Below are 20,478 nucleotides of genomic sequence, written 5' to 3' on the forward strand. Positions count from 1 at the left end.
TGGAAAACAAAAATGAGAATGTTATAATGCCTTCGTATTGTACCTCAAACATCATGAGCAATTCTGGTCACTGCATCTCAAAACAATAGCAGAATTAAAAATGTACAGAGAAGGGTGACAAAAATGATAAAGGGGATGGGATGACTTCCCTATGAAGAAAGGCTAAAGTGGCTTGGGCTCTTCAGCTTGGAGAAGAGATGGATGAGGGGAGATAGAATAGAGGTCTACAAAATACTGAGGGTGTCTTTTACAAAGTGTCAGTAAGCTCAACGTGGGCTTATTGAATGCTAAATTGATAGTTCCGACCCGAGCAAGCGCCATTTCCAGGGGAAAAAGAAAACCCCTGAAAATAGCTTGCATGGTGGTAATCAGGCATTGCCTTGCACTGCTCGGTTACAGCTGGGTTACTGCAGGAGTCCTTATCTCCACCTCAATGGGTGGCGGTAAGGGTTCCCCACCGCATGGCCACGCGGTAAGAGTTCTCTCACCACATGGCCATGTTCGTCTGGGGGCTTTTTATCCGCTACGGTAAAAAGGGCACTGGCGCACAGAAAAAACGGCCCCCGCCACTAGCACAGGGCCATTTTTCCCGCAGCTTGGTAAAAGGACCTCTGAGTGAAGTGGAATGGGTAGATGTGAATTGCTTGTTTACTCTTTCCAAAAATACTAGGACTAGGGAGCATGCAATGAAGCTGCTAAGTAGTAAATATAAAACAAACTGGAGAAAATATTTATTCACTCAACATGTAATTAAACTCTGGAATTCGTTGCCAGAGAAAGGGTATGATACATACCTGTAGCAGTTGTTCTCCGAGGACAGCAGGCTGATTGTTCTCACGACTGGGTTGACGTCCGCGGCAGCCCCCACCAACCGGAAGAAGCTTCGCGGGACGGTCGGCACGCAGGCCACGCCCACCGCGCATGCGCGGCCGCCTTCCCGCCCGTGCGCGACCGCTCCCGCCAGTTGAATGACAAGCAATAAAATATGAAACACACAACTCCAAAGGGGAGGAGGGAGGGTAGGTGAGAACAATCAGCCTGCTGTCCTCGGAGAACAACTGCTACAGGTATGCATCATACCCTTTCTCCGAGGACAAGCAGGCTGCTTGTTCTCACGACTGGGGTATCCCTAGCTCTCAGGCTCACTCAAAACAATAACCCAGGTCAATTGAACCTCGCAACGGCGAGGGTACAACAGAAATTGACCTACGAAGAACAACTAACTGAGAGTGCAGCCTGACCAGAATAAATTCGGGTCCTGGAGGGTGGAGTTGGATTTACACCCCAAACAGATTCTGCAACACCGACTGCCCGAACCGACTGTCGCGTCGGGTATCCTGCTGGAGGCAGTAATGAGATGTGAATGTGTGGACAGATGACCACGTCGCAGCCTTGCAGATCTCTTCAATAGTGGCTGACTTCAAGTGGGCCACCGACGCTGCCATGGCTCTGACACTATGAGCCGTGACATGACCCTCAAGAGCCAGCCCAGCCTGGGCGTAAGTGAAGGAAATGCAATCTGCTAGCCAATTGGAGATGGTGCGTTTCCCGACAGCGACCCCTAGCCTGTTAGGGTCGAAAGAAATAAACAATTGGGCGGACTGTCTGTTGGGCTGTGTCCGCTCCAAGTAGAAGGCCAATGCTCTCTTGCAGTCCAATGTGTGCAACTGACGTTCAGCAGGGCGGGTATGCGGCCTGGGGAAGAATGTTGGCAAGACAATTGACTGGTTAAGATGGAACTCCGACACCACCTTCGGCAGGAACTTTGGGTGAGTGCGGAGCACTACTCTGTTGTGATGAAATTTAGTATATGGAGCATGAGCTACTAGGGCTTGAAGCTCACTGACCCTACGAGCTGAAGTAACTGCCACCAAGAAAATGACCTTCCAGGTCAAGTACTTCAGATGGCAGGTATTCAGTGGCTCAAAAGGAGGTTTCATCAGCTGGGTGAGGACGACGTTGAGATCCCATGACACAGTAGGAGGCTTGATAGGGGGCTTTGACAAAAGCAAGCCTCTCATGAATCGAACGACTAAAGGCTCTCCAGAGATGGCTTTACCTTCCACACGATAATGGTAAGCACTAATCGCACTAAGGTGATTCCTTACTGAGTTGGTCTTGAGGCCAGACTCTGATAAGTGCAGAAGGTATTCAAGCAGGTTCTGTGCAGGGCAAGAACGAGGTTCTAGGGCCTTGCTCTCACACCAAACGACAAACCTCCTCCACTTGAAAAAGTAACTTTTTAGTGGAATCCTTCCTAGAGGCAAGCAAGACCCGGGAGACACCCTCAGACAGACCCAACGCAGCGAAGTCTACGCCCTCAACATCCAGGCCGTGAGAGCCAGGGATTGAAGGTTGGGGTGCAGCAACGCTCCGTCGTTCTGCGAAATGAGAGTCGGAAAACACTCCAATCTCCACGGTTCTTCGGAGGACAACTCCAGAAGAAGAGGGAACCAGATCTGACGGGGCCAAAAGGGCGCTATCAGAATCATGGTGCCGCGGTCTTGCTTGAGCTTCAGTAAGGTCTTCCCCACCAAAGGTATGGGAGGATAAGCATACAGGAGGCCGGTCCCCCAATGAAGGAGAAAGGCATCTGACGCTAGCCTGCCGTGCGTCTGAAGTCTGGAACAGAACAGAGGCAGCTTGTGGTTGGTCTGAGAGGCGAAAAGATCCACCGAGGGGGTGCCCCACTCTCGGAAGATCTTGCGTACCACTCTGGAATGGAGCGACCACTCGTGCGGTTGCATGACTCTGCTCAGTCTGTCGGCCAGACTGTTGTTTACGCCTGCCAGGTACGTGGCTTGGAGAAGCATGCCGAACCGACACGCCCAACGCCACATACCGACGGCTTCCTGACACAGGGGGCGAGATCCGGTGCCCCCCTGCTTGTTGACGTAATACATTGCAACCTGATTGTCTGTCCGAATTTGGATAATTTGGCAGGACAGCCGATCTCTGAAAGCCTTCAGTGCGTTCCAGATCGCTCGGAGCTCCAGGAGGTTGATCTGCAGATCCTTTTCCTGGAGGGACCACAGACCCTGGGTGTGAAGCCCATCGACATGGGCTCCCCACCCCAGGCGAGATGCATCCGTCGTCAGCACTTTCGTGGGCTGCGGAATTTGGAATGGACGTCCCAGGGTCAAATTGGTCCGTATGGTCCACCAGAGCAGTGAAGTGCGGCAACTGGTGGAGAGGCGGATGACATCCTCTAGATTCCCGGTGGCTTGGAACCACTGGGAAGCTAGGGTCCATTGAGCAGATCTCATGTGAAGACGAGCCATGGGAGTCACATGAACTGTGGAGGCCATATGACCCAGAAGTCTCAACATCTGCCGAGCTGTGATCTGCTGAGACACTCTGGTCTGCGAAGCCAGGGCCAAGAGATTGGTGGCCCTCGCTTCGGGAAGGTAGGCCTGAGCCGTCTGGGAATTCAGCAGCGCTCCTATGAATTCCAGAGACTGAGTTGGCTGGAGATGGGACTTTGGGTAATTTATCACAAACCCCAGCAGCTCCAGAAGTTGAATAGTGCACTGCATGGACCGGAGGGCTCCTGCCTCCGAGGTGTTCTTGACCAGCCAATCGTCGAGATATGGGAACACGTGCACTCCCAGCTTGCGTAGGTAGGCCGCTACCACCACGAGGCACTTTGTAAACACTCGTGGGGCAGAGGCGAGCCCAAAGGGCAGCACACAATACTGAAAGTGCCGTGCGCCCAGGCGGAATCTGAGATACTGTCTGTGAGCTGGCAGTATCGGGATGTGAGTGTATGCGTCCTTTAAATCCAGGGAACATAGCCAATCGTTTTTCTGAATCATTGGCAGAAGGGTGCCCAAGGAAAGCATCCTGAACTTTTCTTTGACCAGGAATTTGTTCAGGCCTCTCAGGTCTAGGATGGGACGCATCCCCCCTGTTTTCTTTTCCACAAGGAAGTACCTGGAATAGAATCCCTGCCCTTCCTGCCCGGGTGGTACGGGCTCGACCGCATTGGCGCTGAGAAGGGCGGAGAGTTCCTCTGCAAGTACCTGCTTGTGATGGGAGCTGAAAGACTGAGCTCCCGGAGGACAATTTGGAGGCAGGGAGGCCAAATTCAGGGCGTATCCGTACCGCACTATTTGGAGAACCCACTGGTCGGAGGTTATGAGAGGCCACCTTTGGTGAAAGAATTTTAACCTCCCTCCGACCGGCAGGTCGTCCGGTACGGACACTTGTAGGGCGGCTATGTTCCCATGGATCCAGTCAAAAGCCCGTCCCCGGCTTTTGCTGTGGAGGCGCAGGGGGCTGCTTAGGCGCACGCTGTTGACGGGAACGAGCGCGCTGGGGCTGTCCCTGTGCCTGACGAGGCCTTCGGGCCGGCTGGTTGTACCTACGCTTCGCAAAAGAATAGGGTGCAGCCTGCCGAGCCCGGGAAAAACGCCCGCCCGCGGGGGCGGGTGCTGAAGGCGCCCGGTGGGAGAGCTTGTCGAGAGCGGTTTCCCGCTGATGCAGTTGGTCAACCATCTGCTCGACCTTCTCGCCAAAAATATTATCCCCCCGGCAAGGGACGTCAGCCAGTCTCTGCTGGGTGCGGTTGTCCAGGTCAGAGGCACGCAGCCATGAGAGCCTGCGCATCACTATACCTTGGGCCGCAGCACGAGATGCCACGTCACAGGTGTCAAAAATCCCCCTGGACAGGAACTTTCTGCACGCCTTCAGCTGCCTGACCACCTCCTGATAAGGCCTGGACTGCTCCGGCGGGAGCTTATCGACCAGGTCCGCCAGCTGTTGCACATTGGTCCGCATGTGGATGCTCATATAGAGCAGGTAAGATTGGATGCGGGTCACGAGCATGGAGGATTGGTAGGCCTTCCTCCCAAATGAGTCCAGAGTGCGAGACTCCCGCCCCGGGGGCGCCGAGGCGGTATCCCTCGAACTCCGTGCCCTCTTGAGAGCAGAATCCACGACCGCTGAGTCATGGGGCAACTGGGGCCGCATGAGCTCTGGGTCAGAGTGGATCCTGTACTGGGACTCTGCTTTCTTGGGAATGGTGGGGTTAGTTAGTGGTCGCACCCAGTTCCGAAGCAGCGTCTCCTTCAGGACATTGTGCGGCGGTACCGTGGAGGACTCTCTAGGTGGTGATGGATAGTCGAGGACCTCGAGCATCTCGGCCCTCGGCTCTTCCACAGAGACCACGGGGAAGGGAATGCTTATAGACATATCCCGCACAAAAGAGGCAAAGGAGAGACTCTCAGGAGGTGAGAGCTTCCTCTCCGGTGAAGGCGTGGGGTCCGAGGGAAGGCCCGTAGACTCCTCTGAGGAGAAATATCTAGGGTCCTCCTCTTCCCCCCACGAGTCCTCATCCTCGGTATCGGACATTAGCTCATGTAGCTGAGTCCTGTACCGGGCCCGGCTCGACGTCGAGGCACCGAGGTCTCGGTGTCGTCGAGCGGTGGACTCCCGCGCCGGCGGGGACGGAGCTCCCTCCATCGACGTCGACGGGGACTCCACCTGCGTGGCGGTCGAGACCGGCACCGCAAGCGGCGGCGGTGTCGACAGCCCCGGCGCCGGGCTAGAGCTCGCCGGCGCCACAGTCATCGGCGCCGAGGGCGCAAGCACCCCCGGCGCCGGCACAGCCTGGCGCATCAGCCCTTCCAGGATCCCCGGAAGGATGGCTCTGAGGCACTCGTCCAGGCCCGCTGCCGGGAAAGGCGGTGGGGCCGGTAAGGGTGTCGGTGCCAGAAGCTGCTGGGGGCCAGGAGACGGCACCGAGGTGCCGGAACCCTGACGCGTCGGTACCTCCACCACCGACGGAGATCTCTCCTCTCTGCGATGACGCTTCGGCGTCGACTCCTCTTCAGGGTGCACCGAGGGCTCCCGGTGACGGCGCTTCTTATCTTTTTTCCGGTGCACGTCACCGGCGCCGGAGGGCATGGAGGAGGAGGAGGAGGTCGAGCCCCCTCGGTCTCGAGGTACCGGGTCCGACAGGGTTCGGTCCCGTGGCTCACGAGCTGAGGGAGTGACCGGGGCCGACTGCCCACGCGGCCTCTCAACCCCACTCTCACCGGCGGACCGGCGGGCCGACGGGACCTGTTCTCCTGGGGTCGCTGCCATCGGTGCCGATGTCTCGGGCATCGATACCGGTACCGAAGAACCGGCCTTCGATACCGATGCCGTCGAGGTCGACGTCGAGGGGCTGGCGCAAGTTCCAAAAAGACGGTCCCGCAGAACTTGTCTCGCAACCTGAGTCCGTTTCCGGAGACCGAGACACAAAGCGCACGACTTGAGATTGTGCTCCGGCCCGAGGCACTGGAGGCACCAAGCGTGGGTGTCGGTCTGCGAGATCGGCCGGCCGCAGCGACCACACTTTTTAAATCCACTCGGGACCTTCGAGGACATCGACGGAAAAATCGCGTCGGCGAAGTGAAAGTCGGCAATGGTGGCTAAAATCACACCACGAAAAAATCAACCAACCGAGCGGCCACTAGGCCGCAACGTGGCGTCCCCGCTAGTAAGCGAGGGAAAAGGGGAGCGCGTGCTCCACACGCGCGAAAAATTTCTTTTTTTTTTTTTTTTTTAAAACAATACAAACAAGATGAGAGGAAACCGAATGGGAATCCAAGCGACGATCCGCGTAAACGCGGTCGAAAATCCGGCGGCTGAACAGAGAGAGAGGCAATTGCACAACTCTCTCAGTCGCGGAAAAAAAGTAACTGGCGGGAGCGGTCGCGCACGGGCGGGAAGGCGGCCGCGCATGCGCGGTGGGCGTGGCCTGCGTGCCGACCGTCCCGCGAAGCTTCTTCCGGTTGGTGGGGGCTGCCGCGGACGTCAACCCAGTCGTGAGAACAAGCAGCCTGCTTGTCCTCGGAGAATGTGGTAAACGCAGCTAGCATAGCAAGGATTATAAAAGGTTTGGATAATTTCCTAAAAGAAAAGTCCATAAGCCATTATTAAGATGCACTCGGGGAAAGTCCACTGCTTATTTCTAGGATAAGCAGCATAAAATACTATTCTCTTATCAAGCAGTGTCATTTTGGAATGCATTGGAATTTAGCGGGATATTCCAACACAGTCCATGTTTCGGTAAATGGCCTGTGTCAGGAGTCATATGATAAAAGCTTCCTTAAACTCATTGGTAAAATGTAGCAGTAGCAGAAGTAGATGTTGATATAACCTATCGTGCCTGTAATTTTCAATTTGGATGTCCTTTTTACTGAGCTCACAGTCCTTTCCACTTCTTCGAGTCGAACAGATGTCCCTGAAGATATTCCTTCAATTTTGGAAAAAGATGGAACTCACAAGGCGCTAAGTCTGTGCTGTTTGGCAGATGGGGTAAGACTGTGAGACTCATCTCATGTTGTATATTTCCTCAGGTGTATTCATCTTTGCAGATCTTTACGTCATCCACAAAAATGAAAACTTTTCCTTCTAAACCCTCAGTGATATCAAGATAATGAACAGAACTGGACCCAGGTCTGATCACTGAAGTACTCCAACACTCACTTTCCTTTCCTCAGAGTCAATTCCACTTACCACTACCATGTGTTACTCAATCGATTTCTAAATCCAGCTCACCATATACCCCCAATATAAAGAATGCATCAAATACATAGCTCAACATGCTTCCATGAGAAATCAATTATCAGCTCACCTTTGGCAGCACAGGCGTGTCCCTCTTTTTCTTCTTTTCTGAATTGGGATCATCTAACAAATCTGGCTCAAAGGTGTAGAGCTCTGTTAGTTCATTCATTGTAAAATGTCTCTCGATCTGCTGTTGATCAATCACTCGAAAGGACAGTGACTGTTTGGCTACCTGGCGATCATAGATCTTTTCCTCCATTGTTCCCTAACAAAGAAAAAAATAAAACAGATAATGGTCTGGGTGTGGACTGATACACTATATAACCAGAGATTTCTGCAGCACCTCCTATAAAAGTGTAATAGTAAGTTTCAAGTTTAATTAAAATGTCATCCCGTCATATCGGAAAAACCATTTGAGTGGTACAGTGGCGTAGCCACAGGTGGGCCTGGGCCCACCCATTTAGTGCTCAGGCCCACCCAACAGTAGCAGACATTTACCGGTAGCTGATGGGGATCTCAAGCTCGGCAAACTGAAGACTTCCCCCTGATGGTAACAAAAACGATACTCTTCAAAATACTGGCACCTGCACACGCTCAGTTTTCAGCGCATGCCTGCTGCATACTGCCAAGGTGGAAAGAAGCATTTTCCCGCCAGCTGAAATATTTTTTTTGGTGGTGGTTGAGAGGGAGGAGAACACTTGGTGCCCACCCACTTCTTGCCTAGGCCCACCCAAAATTTGTTGCCTGGCTACGCCCCTGGAGTGGTATACAATATGCTAAAATGAAGAGAAAAATAGTTTGGGAAAAAAAAGAAAAAAGAAAGAAAGCAGGAGCAGAAAGCAGAACTAAAATTACAGCACAAAGGTAGAGAGGAATGAAACAAATGTTAGTCTACTATGCAAACAATGCATGAAGCACAATTACAAAGAGGTTTTTGGCCTCATTTCTAGACAAAAGAATGCTTTTGTAACTATGTATAATGCTGCCTTTGTGCTAAATTCTAATCCTCACAAGAAGGTAGCAGAGTGGCAGCTTTCCCAGACACTATTAAAAAAATATAGGATTACCTATGTTCATCTAATGCCTATTTATTGATTGTATTATTTATTGATTGCATTTTTACATCTGTTGGTCTCTTTCTTAGGTCAATCTTTGCTTTGCTGAAACTTGTCACTTAAGCGTTATCATTTTCTAAGATAAAAGACGTACACATTCTATTCTAGCTATAAATAGTTAAGATTTTAAGTCGTTTGCATCATATTTATACTTTGGATAACGGGTGGCAATGCCAACCTATGTTTTCTGCTATACCTCTCCTACTCCCTTCACCCTTGCCCATTTCTACCTACCTATCTCTTTTATTATTCTGCTATACTTACTTATATTTTCTCTATCAATACTTTGTAATCCCTATTACTATGTAAACCCCATTGAACCTGCTTTAAGTGGGAAAGCGTGGGGTACAAATATAATAATAAATAACTGGTGCAACAGCACTACGACCTATTAGAATGGGACCACAAACAGAAAAACTACAATCAGTTCATTCAAGGAGCAATTCAGAAATAGTTACACTGCTGGGTGCTGCTTCAAATTTTATTGATAGCTCTTGTGCTTTCATGTCAAACTCTGATGATAAAAGCCACCGCAACAAGAAGCAAAATTCAGAATGCTTCTTTTACTTATCAGATACTGGGCCTGTCAAAGTGCCTGTTGTTAAAAAGAATTTCAGTAACAAACTCCAAAATTTATATATATTAAAATGGCAGAAATGATCTGGAAGAGAACACAGATGTAGACATCACAGATGTTTCACTTTGTACAATCTATTAAAACATGCTATATAAAACAGCAATACTCTGGCTGAAGACTTAGATTGCAGGCAATATGGCACGCTGAGCAAGCAAGGCAGTGTTTTAATCTCTCTACACTACAGCAAATTTGACGATCAGAGTACACTGCTAAATTACCAGGGGAAGAGGAGGTGGAATGAAGAAAATAATGAAGATCTCTACATCTAATGTGCACAAACTAAAAATTCTACACAAAAAACTAGGAGGTAAAATCATGTTTTTATCCAGTTCAGACTGTTTACTACCTGTGCCAAGAATCTGTACACAAAGACAGGATTATTCTGCCCAAAGCGATAAACCCTGAAGATACTCTGAATGTCATAAGAGGGATTCCAAGATGCATCAAAGATGACAACACGGTTAGCAGCCACAAGATTAATTCCCAGGGATCCTGCCTTAGTGGAAATAATAAACAAACGACCTCTGTAAAGAAGTAACAATAAAAAACAAAACAATTAATAAAACAGTTTTTTTTAATTTATAAATTTTTTATTAGTCAATCAGTTTAACATAGTTCTTGTTTTTTTTTATTTTATTATTTGTACCCCGCGCTTTCCCACTCATGGCAGGCTCAATGCGGCTTAGGTACTTATTTGTACCTGGGGCAATCGAGGGTTAAGTGACTTGCCCAGAGTCACAAGGAGCTGCCTGTGCCTGAAGTGGGAACCCAACTCAGTTCCCCAGAACCAGAGTCCACCAACCTAACCACTAGGCCACTCCTCCACTGTCTTTAACTGATATAAATATATACTGGCCAATATTCAGCCCACAGCAGTCAGTGTTTTTGTAAATGCTGACAGCTGTAGGCAGAATGAGGCCCAGATATTCAGAGCTGGGCATCAGCACTGAAAATGTGGGCCTACTTCCAAGGGCCTGGCTGCCAGAGCTTATGCGGACACTGGCCGATATTCAGCTGTAGCCCACAAAAGGCAGAATATCGGTTGGGACCCGCATTAAAAAATGTTTTGCATTTCCTTCCAATTCCACTCTCTGACAAGGTTCATAGGCTCCACTCCCACCCCCGAGGTGATGCGTAGCCCCCTCTCAAAACCCCGCCCCACCTACTAGTATGAACAGAACCCCCGAGCCTACCTGACATCCCTAATTGTCCAGTGGGGCAATGGGGGTAGAAGTGAAGGCCACTCGCTCTTGCCCCAAGTGGCTCCCTTCCCAAAATGGCTGCTGCTGCAACCTCTAGAGGCAGCCTTGTGGTACAACTGAAGTACTGCAAGGCTGCTGCAACTTCCTCAGAAAACACCAGCTACAGGTAAGTAGCTTTGCTTTGTAGGAGGACAAGCAGAACACTGTGTCTCACATATGGGAATCCCTAGCTACCGAGCTCACCATTTTTAATGTGTGCTGCCTTCTGAGTTCTTCACCTGCTTCAAGTCCTCTGCTCCTTTGTACATTGGGAGAGCAGTTTCCAGCACTCAAAACAGGGAGAAAGCAGCCTCTGTAAAGCAGATACTGGTGGGTGACATCACTAACTGTGTTGTTGTTTGAATGTGTGCTGCCTTCTGAGCTTTTTGCCTGCTTTGAGTCCCCTGCTCCTTTGTGCATTGGGAGAGCAGTTTCTAGAATGCAGAACAAGGAGAAAGTGGCCTCTGTAAAGCAGATACTAAATATCTGACAGTGCTGGGGAATATATCTGGTTTACGGACAACTGACTGCTCCCAGTTAAGAAAGCAATGTATATATGAAGCCAACAGATGTGGAAATATCTTGAATGTATTTGAAGACTCCTGTAATATTAAAGTGTTCCAGTAAAGTTGAGTCTGCATTTCATATAGAAAGAGGAGAGGAGCCCTCATCATCCTAACGAAGGTAGCAAAGTGAAATCATAGTGGGACAGGCCTCAGAAGTGGTGCAGAAAAAGATACAAGAACCCTAGCCGCTAATCAAATGTAGCACATCTCCCCAACTGAATCGGAAAGCAGGCCAGACAAAGAAACCACTATACTGCAAAGGGTGGAAAAAGTGCCAAATCAGAGGATAGGATTACTCCTTATGGGACAGGCCTCTACCAAGGTCATAGAGGAAACGGAAGGGAAGACCTGAAAATAGAAGGTCTGACACTTGCAGGATTGTCCAAGTTGCAATTGGAGCCTACGACCTTGGACCTATGAGCAAAGTCCACGACTGACTGTCCTCGAACCACATCAACACTCCAACATACTCTCACCTTCATACATTCACACACTAAACGGCACAATTACCAGTCAACTGGATACACCCTTGAGAAAAAGAAGCAGAGCATAACTGGGTACCATATCATAAACACCCACAAATTCATATACCCTCTTCCCTCATCATTCTCATACTTTTACATGCATACTCCTTTCTTTACTTCACAACGTAGTCCAGATAAACTTCACTTCATACAAAATATTACCCCTAACAACACTCCACTCTCCCCCACAAGTTCATTCTTGAAGTCATTTAACACGCAACAGATCACATAGGATCCCCTGAGAAAGTGCAAAACCGAAAGCACTCGCTATTACACAAAGGAGCCAGAATGAACGTAATGAAATTACTCCTAGGAATCTACTCCTTAACATTGGTCCAAATACTGTTAGCCACACATCTCAATGATTATAACACCATACCAATACTACACAGCCGATTCAGGATTACTAGACACACCAACCTCAACCAAACCAGAAACAGAACTTACAATAGCAAAACATTATCCCACAAACAAACTGCACAACCAACACAAAAAAGCTCTAATAAATCCAAATCGACATACAAACAACTAATAAAGGTTCCCACTTTCATCATTACGGAAGATCCATACCTTACAATTCAAATAGGTTACATCAATGCCAGATCAACAGTAAACAAAACAAATTATAAAAGATTGGATCACATTGGAAACCTTAGATTTACTCTTCATCAGTGAAACCTGGATCCATGACCAAAAAGATCCCATAATACTGGACCTTTGCCCTCCAGGATACATTACACACTGGACCAGAATAGGTAAAAGAGGCGGAGGCATTGCCATAATCTACAGATCCCATCTCACTTTAGAAACCACTGCTAAATCAATTACACCACAACTAGAAATTGCCTCAATCAGATTGCAACATAAAAGTGTAGCCAGCAATCTAAATTGCGCCCTATTCTACAGACCACCAGGCACTTGGAGTGAAGCATATATAACCCTAATGGATTTCATATCGGCCACTTGTACATCTAACTCAAACATACTAGTCACTGGGGACATAAACCTTCATTTAGAAGACCCAAACTCAACTGGTGTCCAAGATTGTAAAAAGGTACTATAGTCTAAAGAGAATCCACAACAAGTGGAGAACTCAATAGATCCCACGGTGCGTGAAATAGAAAAAATAAAAAAGGTGGGAATATGAGCCAGGCTATCCAAAGAATGGAACCAAATTATGTTTAAGAAAATAAAGTTTAATAATTTCCAAGTAAATGGTAATAAAACAATACATAAAAAATGACCCGACACAACGTTGTGTTTCGGCCAAACAGGCCTACATCAGGAGTCTATAAACATAAACAAACCATAAACAAATTAAACAAAAAAACAATAAGAAATATGATGATAATAATAATATGCAGAAATAAATCTTTAAACATGAATAAATCTTTAAACATGAGCAAACTATAAACCAACTGAGCAAAAAAATATATTAAAAATAAAGAGTATAATGATAATAATATGCAGCAAAGAAATTTTTGATAACATACAACAAAAATAATTTTTTATATATAATGATATACATATACTAAAAGAGGAACATGTATAAATTATCCAAAAAATGTGAATTCAAAAAATAGATTGCTAATAGCAAAAAAAATGAATTCAGGACTGTATATCTATATGAACATATCAAATAACATGTCAAACAAACAAACTGAAAACAGTAGCATCAAAAAAAGAGGGAGAAGGATTTACAAAATAATAAAGCCAGGACACAAATTGAAATATATACATATATATACATGGGAGTTAATGAAAATATGAAAAACTAACCTTGTTGGTCAAGTTGGAATTGAATAAATCTCAACTAGTGGATAAAAGATTCCAAAAATCTTACAGATAACATCTAAAAAATGGTCTGTAGAGAAAAAGGGGAATGCACAAAAAAGACGGTATATTAATGAATATGGCTAACATATATGAAACAATACATAAAGTGTAATCCTGAGGACATGTGAAACAAGTTGAATATCACCCCAATATAGAAAAATGCAAAAGTAAAGAAAAAGAAAAAGAAGAAGATAAAATCGCAAGACTTAACTATTAAGTCTTTTCCAACATGTGCGAGAAATAGGGTTAAGGAAATTGAACACGCACTCCGTATTAAAAGTAAAAGCGTAAGACTGCCTGAGTAACGCTAGGCTAATTAATTTAGGAAAAAGACACATGCAGCCCATGTTAATAATAGAGGAGACCGCCTGTAAGTGAAACAAAAATGCTAAAATTGCTCAACAGCGCGGGCGCTGGAAGCGCGAACTATATGTGCTGAAAGGAAGATGAGAAAAACATACCTAGAAGAAAATCAAATAAAAATGCTAGCAGGCGGGAGCGCTGGGGGCACGCACTACATGTGTAGAAAAAAGAACGTGAAACGCATACCTTGAAAAAGACCGTAGTGCGAGTAAACCGTCTGTCTGTCGCGGCGATCTCAGTAGTAATAATGAAAATGAAAGTGAGCTACAGGGCAATTCAAATAGGCAGAAAGGCGCGAAAAGACGCGAAGAACAACCGACACTAAAGTCAGCTGATTCAAAATCATGAGATATGAATGCGTCATATGCACGTAGAGTGGGCGGAGCCACGTAACTACGTGGCACTGAGGATATGTGAAAACATATAGAGATGGTTACAATGGACATTGAATCACTATACACTAACATCCCGCAGATTGAAGCTTTAAGAATTATTGAAAATACACTACAGGACAGATCCACACACAGACGCATTCCTAATCATTTGATTTTGACATGTGCAACCATTGCACTCACACAAAATTACTTTGGATTTGAAAGAAAATATTACCAACAAATAAAAGGCACAGCCATGGGTTCAAGTATGGCTCCCGACATAGCCAATCTTTATGTCGGAGACTTTGAGAAACAATATTTGACATCACATCCATTTAAAGAACACATCAAAATTTACCGTCGATATATAGATGACATCTTTATTTTGTGGCAGGGGAATGAAGATACTCTACATTCTTTTTTTGATTGGATCAATGCTCAGGATCCCAACCTTAAATTTAAATCTGACTATAATAATCACCAGATCAATTTTCTGGATCTCACAATTCGGAAAGATGACTATCTATTCAATACAACCATTTATAAGAAGCCTACAGATCGCAATACATTTCTACACTACTCCAGCTATCATAACCCCAAATTGAAAAGTAATCTTCCTTTATGTCAGTTTCTCCGCCTTCGAAGGATATGTACAGATTTTGATGAATTTAATCTACAAGCAACATCGTTGGGCAATAGATTCTCTGCTAGAGGGTATCCTCGAAAACATATTGATGCGGGTTACACTAAAGCCCTAGCCCAGGACCGTGAAGAACTTCTTCAACCCAACCGACAAAAGAAAAAACCAGATATTGTTTGTACACTCAAGTACTCTTTTTTGTCCAAACACATTGCTAAGTCCATACGCAAACATTGGCACATTTTGGAGGGTCTTGACTGCTTCAATAATAAAGAATTAGTGATTGCATATTCAAGGAATAGAAATTTAAAAGAACACCTAGTCCCTTCTACCTTGCCAGATATAAGAGACCCTTTAGATAATCTTCATTTAGGCCATAGGAGATGTGGTCGGTGCAGTGTGTGCAACCTCTGCATGGAGACCACTTGTTTCATTCATCCAATTACTAATAAAACTTTTATGCTAAAACATTCATCAAATTGCAATACTACTCATGTAATTTATATTATTCAATGTCCATGTTCTTTACTATACGTTGGCAAGACTATTAGATCTGTCAAAACACGCATCATTGAACACAGAAGCTGTATATCTAGGAATATTCAATCCGCACCTCTAGTTCAGCACTGGCATGAGGCTAACCACACTATAACAGATATTAAGTATCTGGTGTTTAAGGTATTCACCAGTAGATGGAGAGGAGGTAACCTTGATAAACTTATACTTCAGGAAGAACAAAGGCTTATTTATAATCTAAATACCATTAGCCCTTATGGCCTGAATAATGAGATAGACTTTCGCCCGTTTTTATAGTTTGAATATTCTTTTAATCTAGCTGTTCCTTGCATTATTAGTACAAGTATAAATAAGGATTTTATTTTTTTTAATATATATTTATATATATATTCTATAGATTTCATATTAACTTGGCAACTATAAACTTTATATCAATTTATACTATAGAATTATTTATTTATACATTTTTTTGATATTTCTGACATTGTTTCTGATATAACTTATATTTTATCTAGATACCATAATATCTCCTGTCCTGATTTGTATTATTATATATACATGGGATTCATTTTTATTTTATTAAATATTCTTTTATATATTTTAATTTTTTATTTTTTCTTTTTATTATTATTATCATTCTCTAATTTCTAATTTGCAAGGTTTTTGTATATGTATATATATATGTATGTATGTATGTCTTACGTATATGTATATATATTTAATTTGGCAATTTTGATTTTACTACACTATTTCATCACTGTGTATCTTCCCCTTTTTTTGTATCAATAGTCTTTTGTGACGTGGTTATGTATCATACGTCAGCACATGAATTAATTTATTTCGTCAGTACATGAATTAATTCATTTCATCTCTATATGTTTTCACATATCCTCAGTGCCACGTAGTTACGTGGCTCCGCCCACTCTACGTGCGTATGACGCATTCATATCTCATGATTTTGAATCAGCTGACTTTAGTGTCGGTTGTTCTTCGCGTCTTTTCGCGCCTTTCTGCCTATTTGAATTGCCCTGTAGCTCACTTTCATTTTCATTATTACTACTGAGATCGCCGCGACAGACAGACGGTTTACTCGCACTACGGTCTTTTTCAAGGTATGCGTTTCACGTTCTTTTTTCTACACATGTAGTGCGTGCCCCCAGCGCTCCCGCCTGCTAGCATTTTTATTTGATTTTCTTCTAGGTATGTTTTTCTCATCTTCCTTTCAGCACATATAGTTCGCGCTTCCAGCGCCCGCGCTGTTGAGCAATTTTAGCATTTTTGTTTCACTTACAGGCGGTCTCCTCTATTATTAACATGGGCTGCATGTGTCTTTTTCCTAAATTAATTAGCCTAGCGTTACTCAGGCAGTCTTACGCTTTTACTTTTAATACGGAGTGCGTGTTCAATTTCCTTAACCCTATTTCTCGCACATGTTGGAAAAGACTTAATAGTTAAGTCTTGCGATTTTATCTTCTTCTTTTTCTTTTTCTTTACTTTTGCATTTTTCTATATTGGGGTGATATTCAACTTGTTTCACATGTCCTCAGGATTACACTTTATGTATTGTTTCATATATGTTAGCCATATTCATTAATATACCGTCTTTTTTGTGCATTCCCCTTTTTCTCTACAGACCATTTTTTAGATGTTATCTGTAAGATTTTTGGAATCTTTTATCCACTAGTTGAGATTTATTCAATTCCAACTTGACCAACAAGGTTAGTTTTTCATATTTTCATTAACTCCCATGTATATATATGTATATATTTCAATTTGTGTCCTGGCTTTATTATTTTGTAAATCCTTCTCCCTCTTTTTTTGATGCTACTGTTTTCAGTTTGTTTGTTTGACATGTTATTTGATATGTTCATATAGATATACAGTCCTGAATTCATTTTTTTTGCTATTAGCAATCTATTTTTTGAATTCACATTTTTTGGATAATTTATACATGTTCCTCTTTTAGTATATGTATATCATTATATATAAAAAATTATTTTTGTTGTATGTTATCAAAAATTTCTTTGCTGCATATTATTATCATTATACTCTTTATTTTTAATATATTTTTTTGCTCAGTTGGTTTATAGTTTGCTCATGTTTAAAGATTTATTCATGTTTAAAGATTTATTTCTGCATATTATTATTATCATCATATTTCTTATTGTTTTTTTGTTTAATTTGTTTATGGTTTGTTTATGTTTATAGACTCCTGATGTAGGCCTGTTTGGCCGAAACACAACGTTGTGTCGGGTCATTTTTTATGTATTGTTTTATTACCATTTACTTGGAAATTATTAAACTTTATTTTCTTAAACATAATTTGGTTCCATTCTTTGGATAGCCTGGCTCATATTCCCACCTTTTTTATTTTTTCTAGTCCAAGATTGTAAGAAATTCTTCCAATTATGGGATTTTGAATGGCCACATCTGAATGCCACCCACAGAAAAGGCCACACACTTGACCTGCTAACCCATAAATTCGCATCAGACCAAATCATTAAAGTCATTGACCACAAATGGACGGAAATTCCATGGTCAGATCACTTCAAATTAAATCTGACCCTACAATGGCTGAAGAATGGGCATCTCAAACCTGATGAAAAAAAATCTTACCAAACCAGAGGTAAAGTGGACACAACTGCATTTTGGCAATCAATTTACGACAACAATTGGTCTACTCCATCTGATTCCATCAACTAACTTGCAGATTGGGAATCGAGATGTATCACTGTTCTAAATTAATTAGCTCCTTTACGAACAAAAACCATTCACAACCAAACAGGACCCCATGGTTCAACAAAAATGTGAAACAATTAAAATCTAGAACCAGACAAGGGCTTCAGATCTCTCCACAGTACGGAAACTGTCCTGGTAACTCTCCTAGCCAAGTTCAAAAAGGAAATCACATTAGGTAAAAACATACTCCTCTTGCAATTCGACTTGTCAAACGCATTCGATATGGTTGACCACTATATACTATTAAGAATACTTGACAAGATAGGCATAGGAGGGAATATACTCAAATGGATCAAGGGTTTCCTAATCACGAGATCTTATCAAGTAAAAGCAAACTCAAACATATCACCATCATGGAGTACCGACTGCGGAGTACCCCAGGATTCACCTCTCTCACCCATATTATTAAATCTGATGATGATCCCCCTTGCTCATGCCCTATACAAGCATAATCTTAATTCTTTTCTGTATGCGAATGATGTCACCATTTACATACCATTCAACTCTAATCTAACGGAAATCACTGTTGCAATAAAGACTAGTTTAAGCTTAATGGATGCCTGGGCATCGGCATTCAAACTCAACAAGGAAAAATTTCACTGCCTTATTCTCTCTTCTCACCACAAAACAAACCTCCCTTCTTCTATACTCTCCCAATATCGGACAAACTGAAGATCCTTGGAATTACTACTGACACCAACCTAACCCTGGAGAGTCAAGTCTCTGCTATCATGAAGAAAATGTTCCATGCAATGTGGAAACTCAAACAAACAATTCTTCCCAAGGGAAACTTTCCGTAACATAATTCAAACAATGGAACTATCTGGCAGCTAGACTCACTTTCGGAAAGACAAGATTCTAAAGTGCTAAACCCCTTCGCGAAATACTGCACTGGCTACCAATCAAGGAACGAATAGCCTTCAAAATTTGCACTCTAGTCCACAAAATAATCCATGGTCTGGCCCCAACCTACATGACTGAACTTATCGACTTACCAACTAGAAACATCATCGAATCATCAAGAACGTTTTTAAACCTGCATTACCCAAACTGTAAAGGACTAAAATACAAAACAACATATGCATCCAGCTTTTCCTACATTTGCACCCAGCTCTGGAATGCTTTACCTAGAAACATTAGAACTGTGAACACCCATCTAAAATTTCGAAAAGACCTCACCTCTTCCAGAAAGCCTACCCAGCAGACCCTAACTAATTCATGAACAATGCATTGCATCTTTCGATCTAAGAAATGAACAATACCCCTTCCACATAATCCTATTACTTCAAACTGTACGAATTTTACCACTCCAGTTATAATTAAGTGTACTTCTACCCTTATCCTACTCTGTATTGCTCACTAGAAGCTGTAGTCCCATCCCCGGAGACTTATCAGCCTCATTGGGATTACTTCTCAATATATGCTACTATATATTCGTCCCAGAGTTGTATTCTCTTTTCTGGAACCTTATCAGCTTCCTTGCACCTACTGTTACTCTATTTTTCACACTGTATATATTCCCAGAGTTGGTACTCTCCTCTCCAGAACCTGTAAGCCACATTGAGCCTACTGCTATGTGGGAAAATGTGGGCTAAAAAAAAAATATAATAAATAAATAAATAACCAACCAACCAACCAACCAACCAACAAAGGTCTCTTGCAATGACAAGGCCAATCAAAAACTAATCAATCTAAACTTATATACAGACTTGTTGTGATAGTGCAGCCTGGAACAGAAACAAAATGGGCCTAGGAGGGTGGAGTTAGATTCTAGACCCCAAATAAACTTTGCAGAACTGTCTGACTGAAACAACTGTCACATTGGGAATCTTGGTCTAGGTAATAGTGAGGTGTGAATGTGTGGACCGAAGACCATGTTGCAGCTTCGCAAATCTCCTCGATGGAGTCTGATCTCAAGTGAACTACCGACACCGCCATGGCTTTAACACTGTGAGCCATGACATAATCCTCTAGAGTCAGCCAAGCCTGGGCAAAAGCACAGCAGATGTCCCCATCCTGTTTGGGTCAAAAGAAACAAAAAGCTGGGTTGACTGTCTATAGGCTTTAGTCCACTCTTGAAGAACAAGGCTTGCAGTCCAAGTGCATTTTTACAAGGATGAGTATGAGGGTTTGGGAAAAAATATTGGTAGAACAATTGACTGATTAAGGTGGAAATCCAATGTGTACAAAGAACCACTCTATTGTGATAGAACTTTGTGTAAGATGGATCAGCTATTAGGGCCTGAGGCTTGCTGACTCTGTATGCTGAAGTGTCTGCCACCAGAAACAAAACCTTCCAGGTCAAAACCTTAAGATGGCAAGTGTCAATCAACTCAAAAGGAGCTTTCATCAGCTGGGTCTGACTAGGGGCTG

General features: G+C 44.0%; 1 protein-coding gene across 3 annotated transcripts in view; it reads right to left on the reverse strand.

Moving 5' to 3' along the window:
* The window catches only part of ATRX (ATRX chromatin remodeler), a 453,401-nt gene that overhangs the window by 67,025 nt on the left and 365,898 nt on the right, over window positions 1–20,478 (reverse strand). For 2 of the 3 annotated variants that reach the window (XM_030208839.1, XM_030208838.1), the window contains exons 29-30: window positions 9,653–9,830; window positions 7,625–7,819 (exon numbers count right to left, since the gene is read on the reverse strand). In XM_030208839.1, the coding sequence (XP_030064699.1) occupies window positions 7,625–7,819; window positions 9,653–9,830 (373 nt within the window). Of the gene's footprint in view, window positions 1–7,624; window positions 7,820–9,652; window positions 9,831–20,478 lie in introns of those variants that run through there. The other variant, XM_030208840.1, reaches the window with a different exon arrangement.

This window comes from Microcaecilia unicolor, chromosome 7, assembly GCF_901765095.1.
Source record: "Microcaecilia unicolor chromosome 7, aMicUni1.1, whole genome shotgun sequence".
NCBI lineage: Eukaryota > Metazoa > Chordata > Amphibia > Gymnophiona > Siphonopidae > Microcaecilia > Microcaecilia unicolor.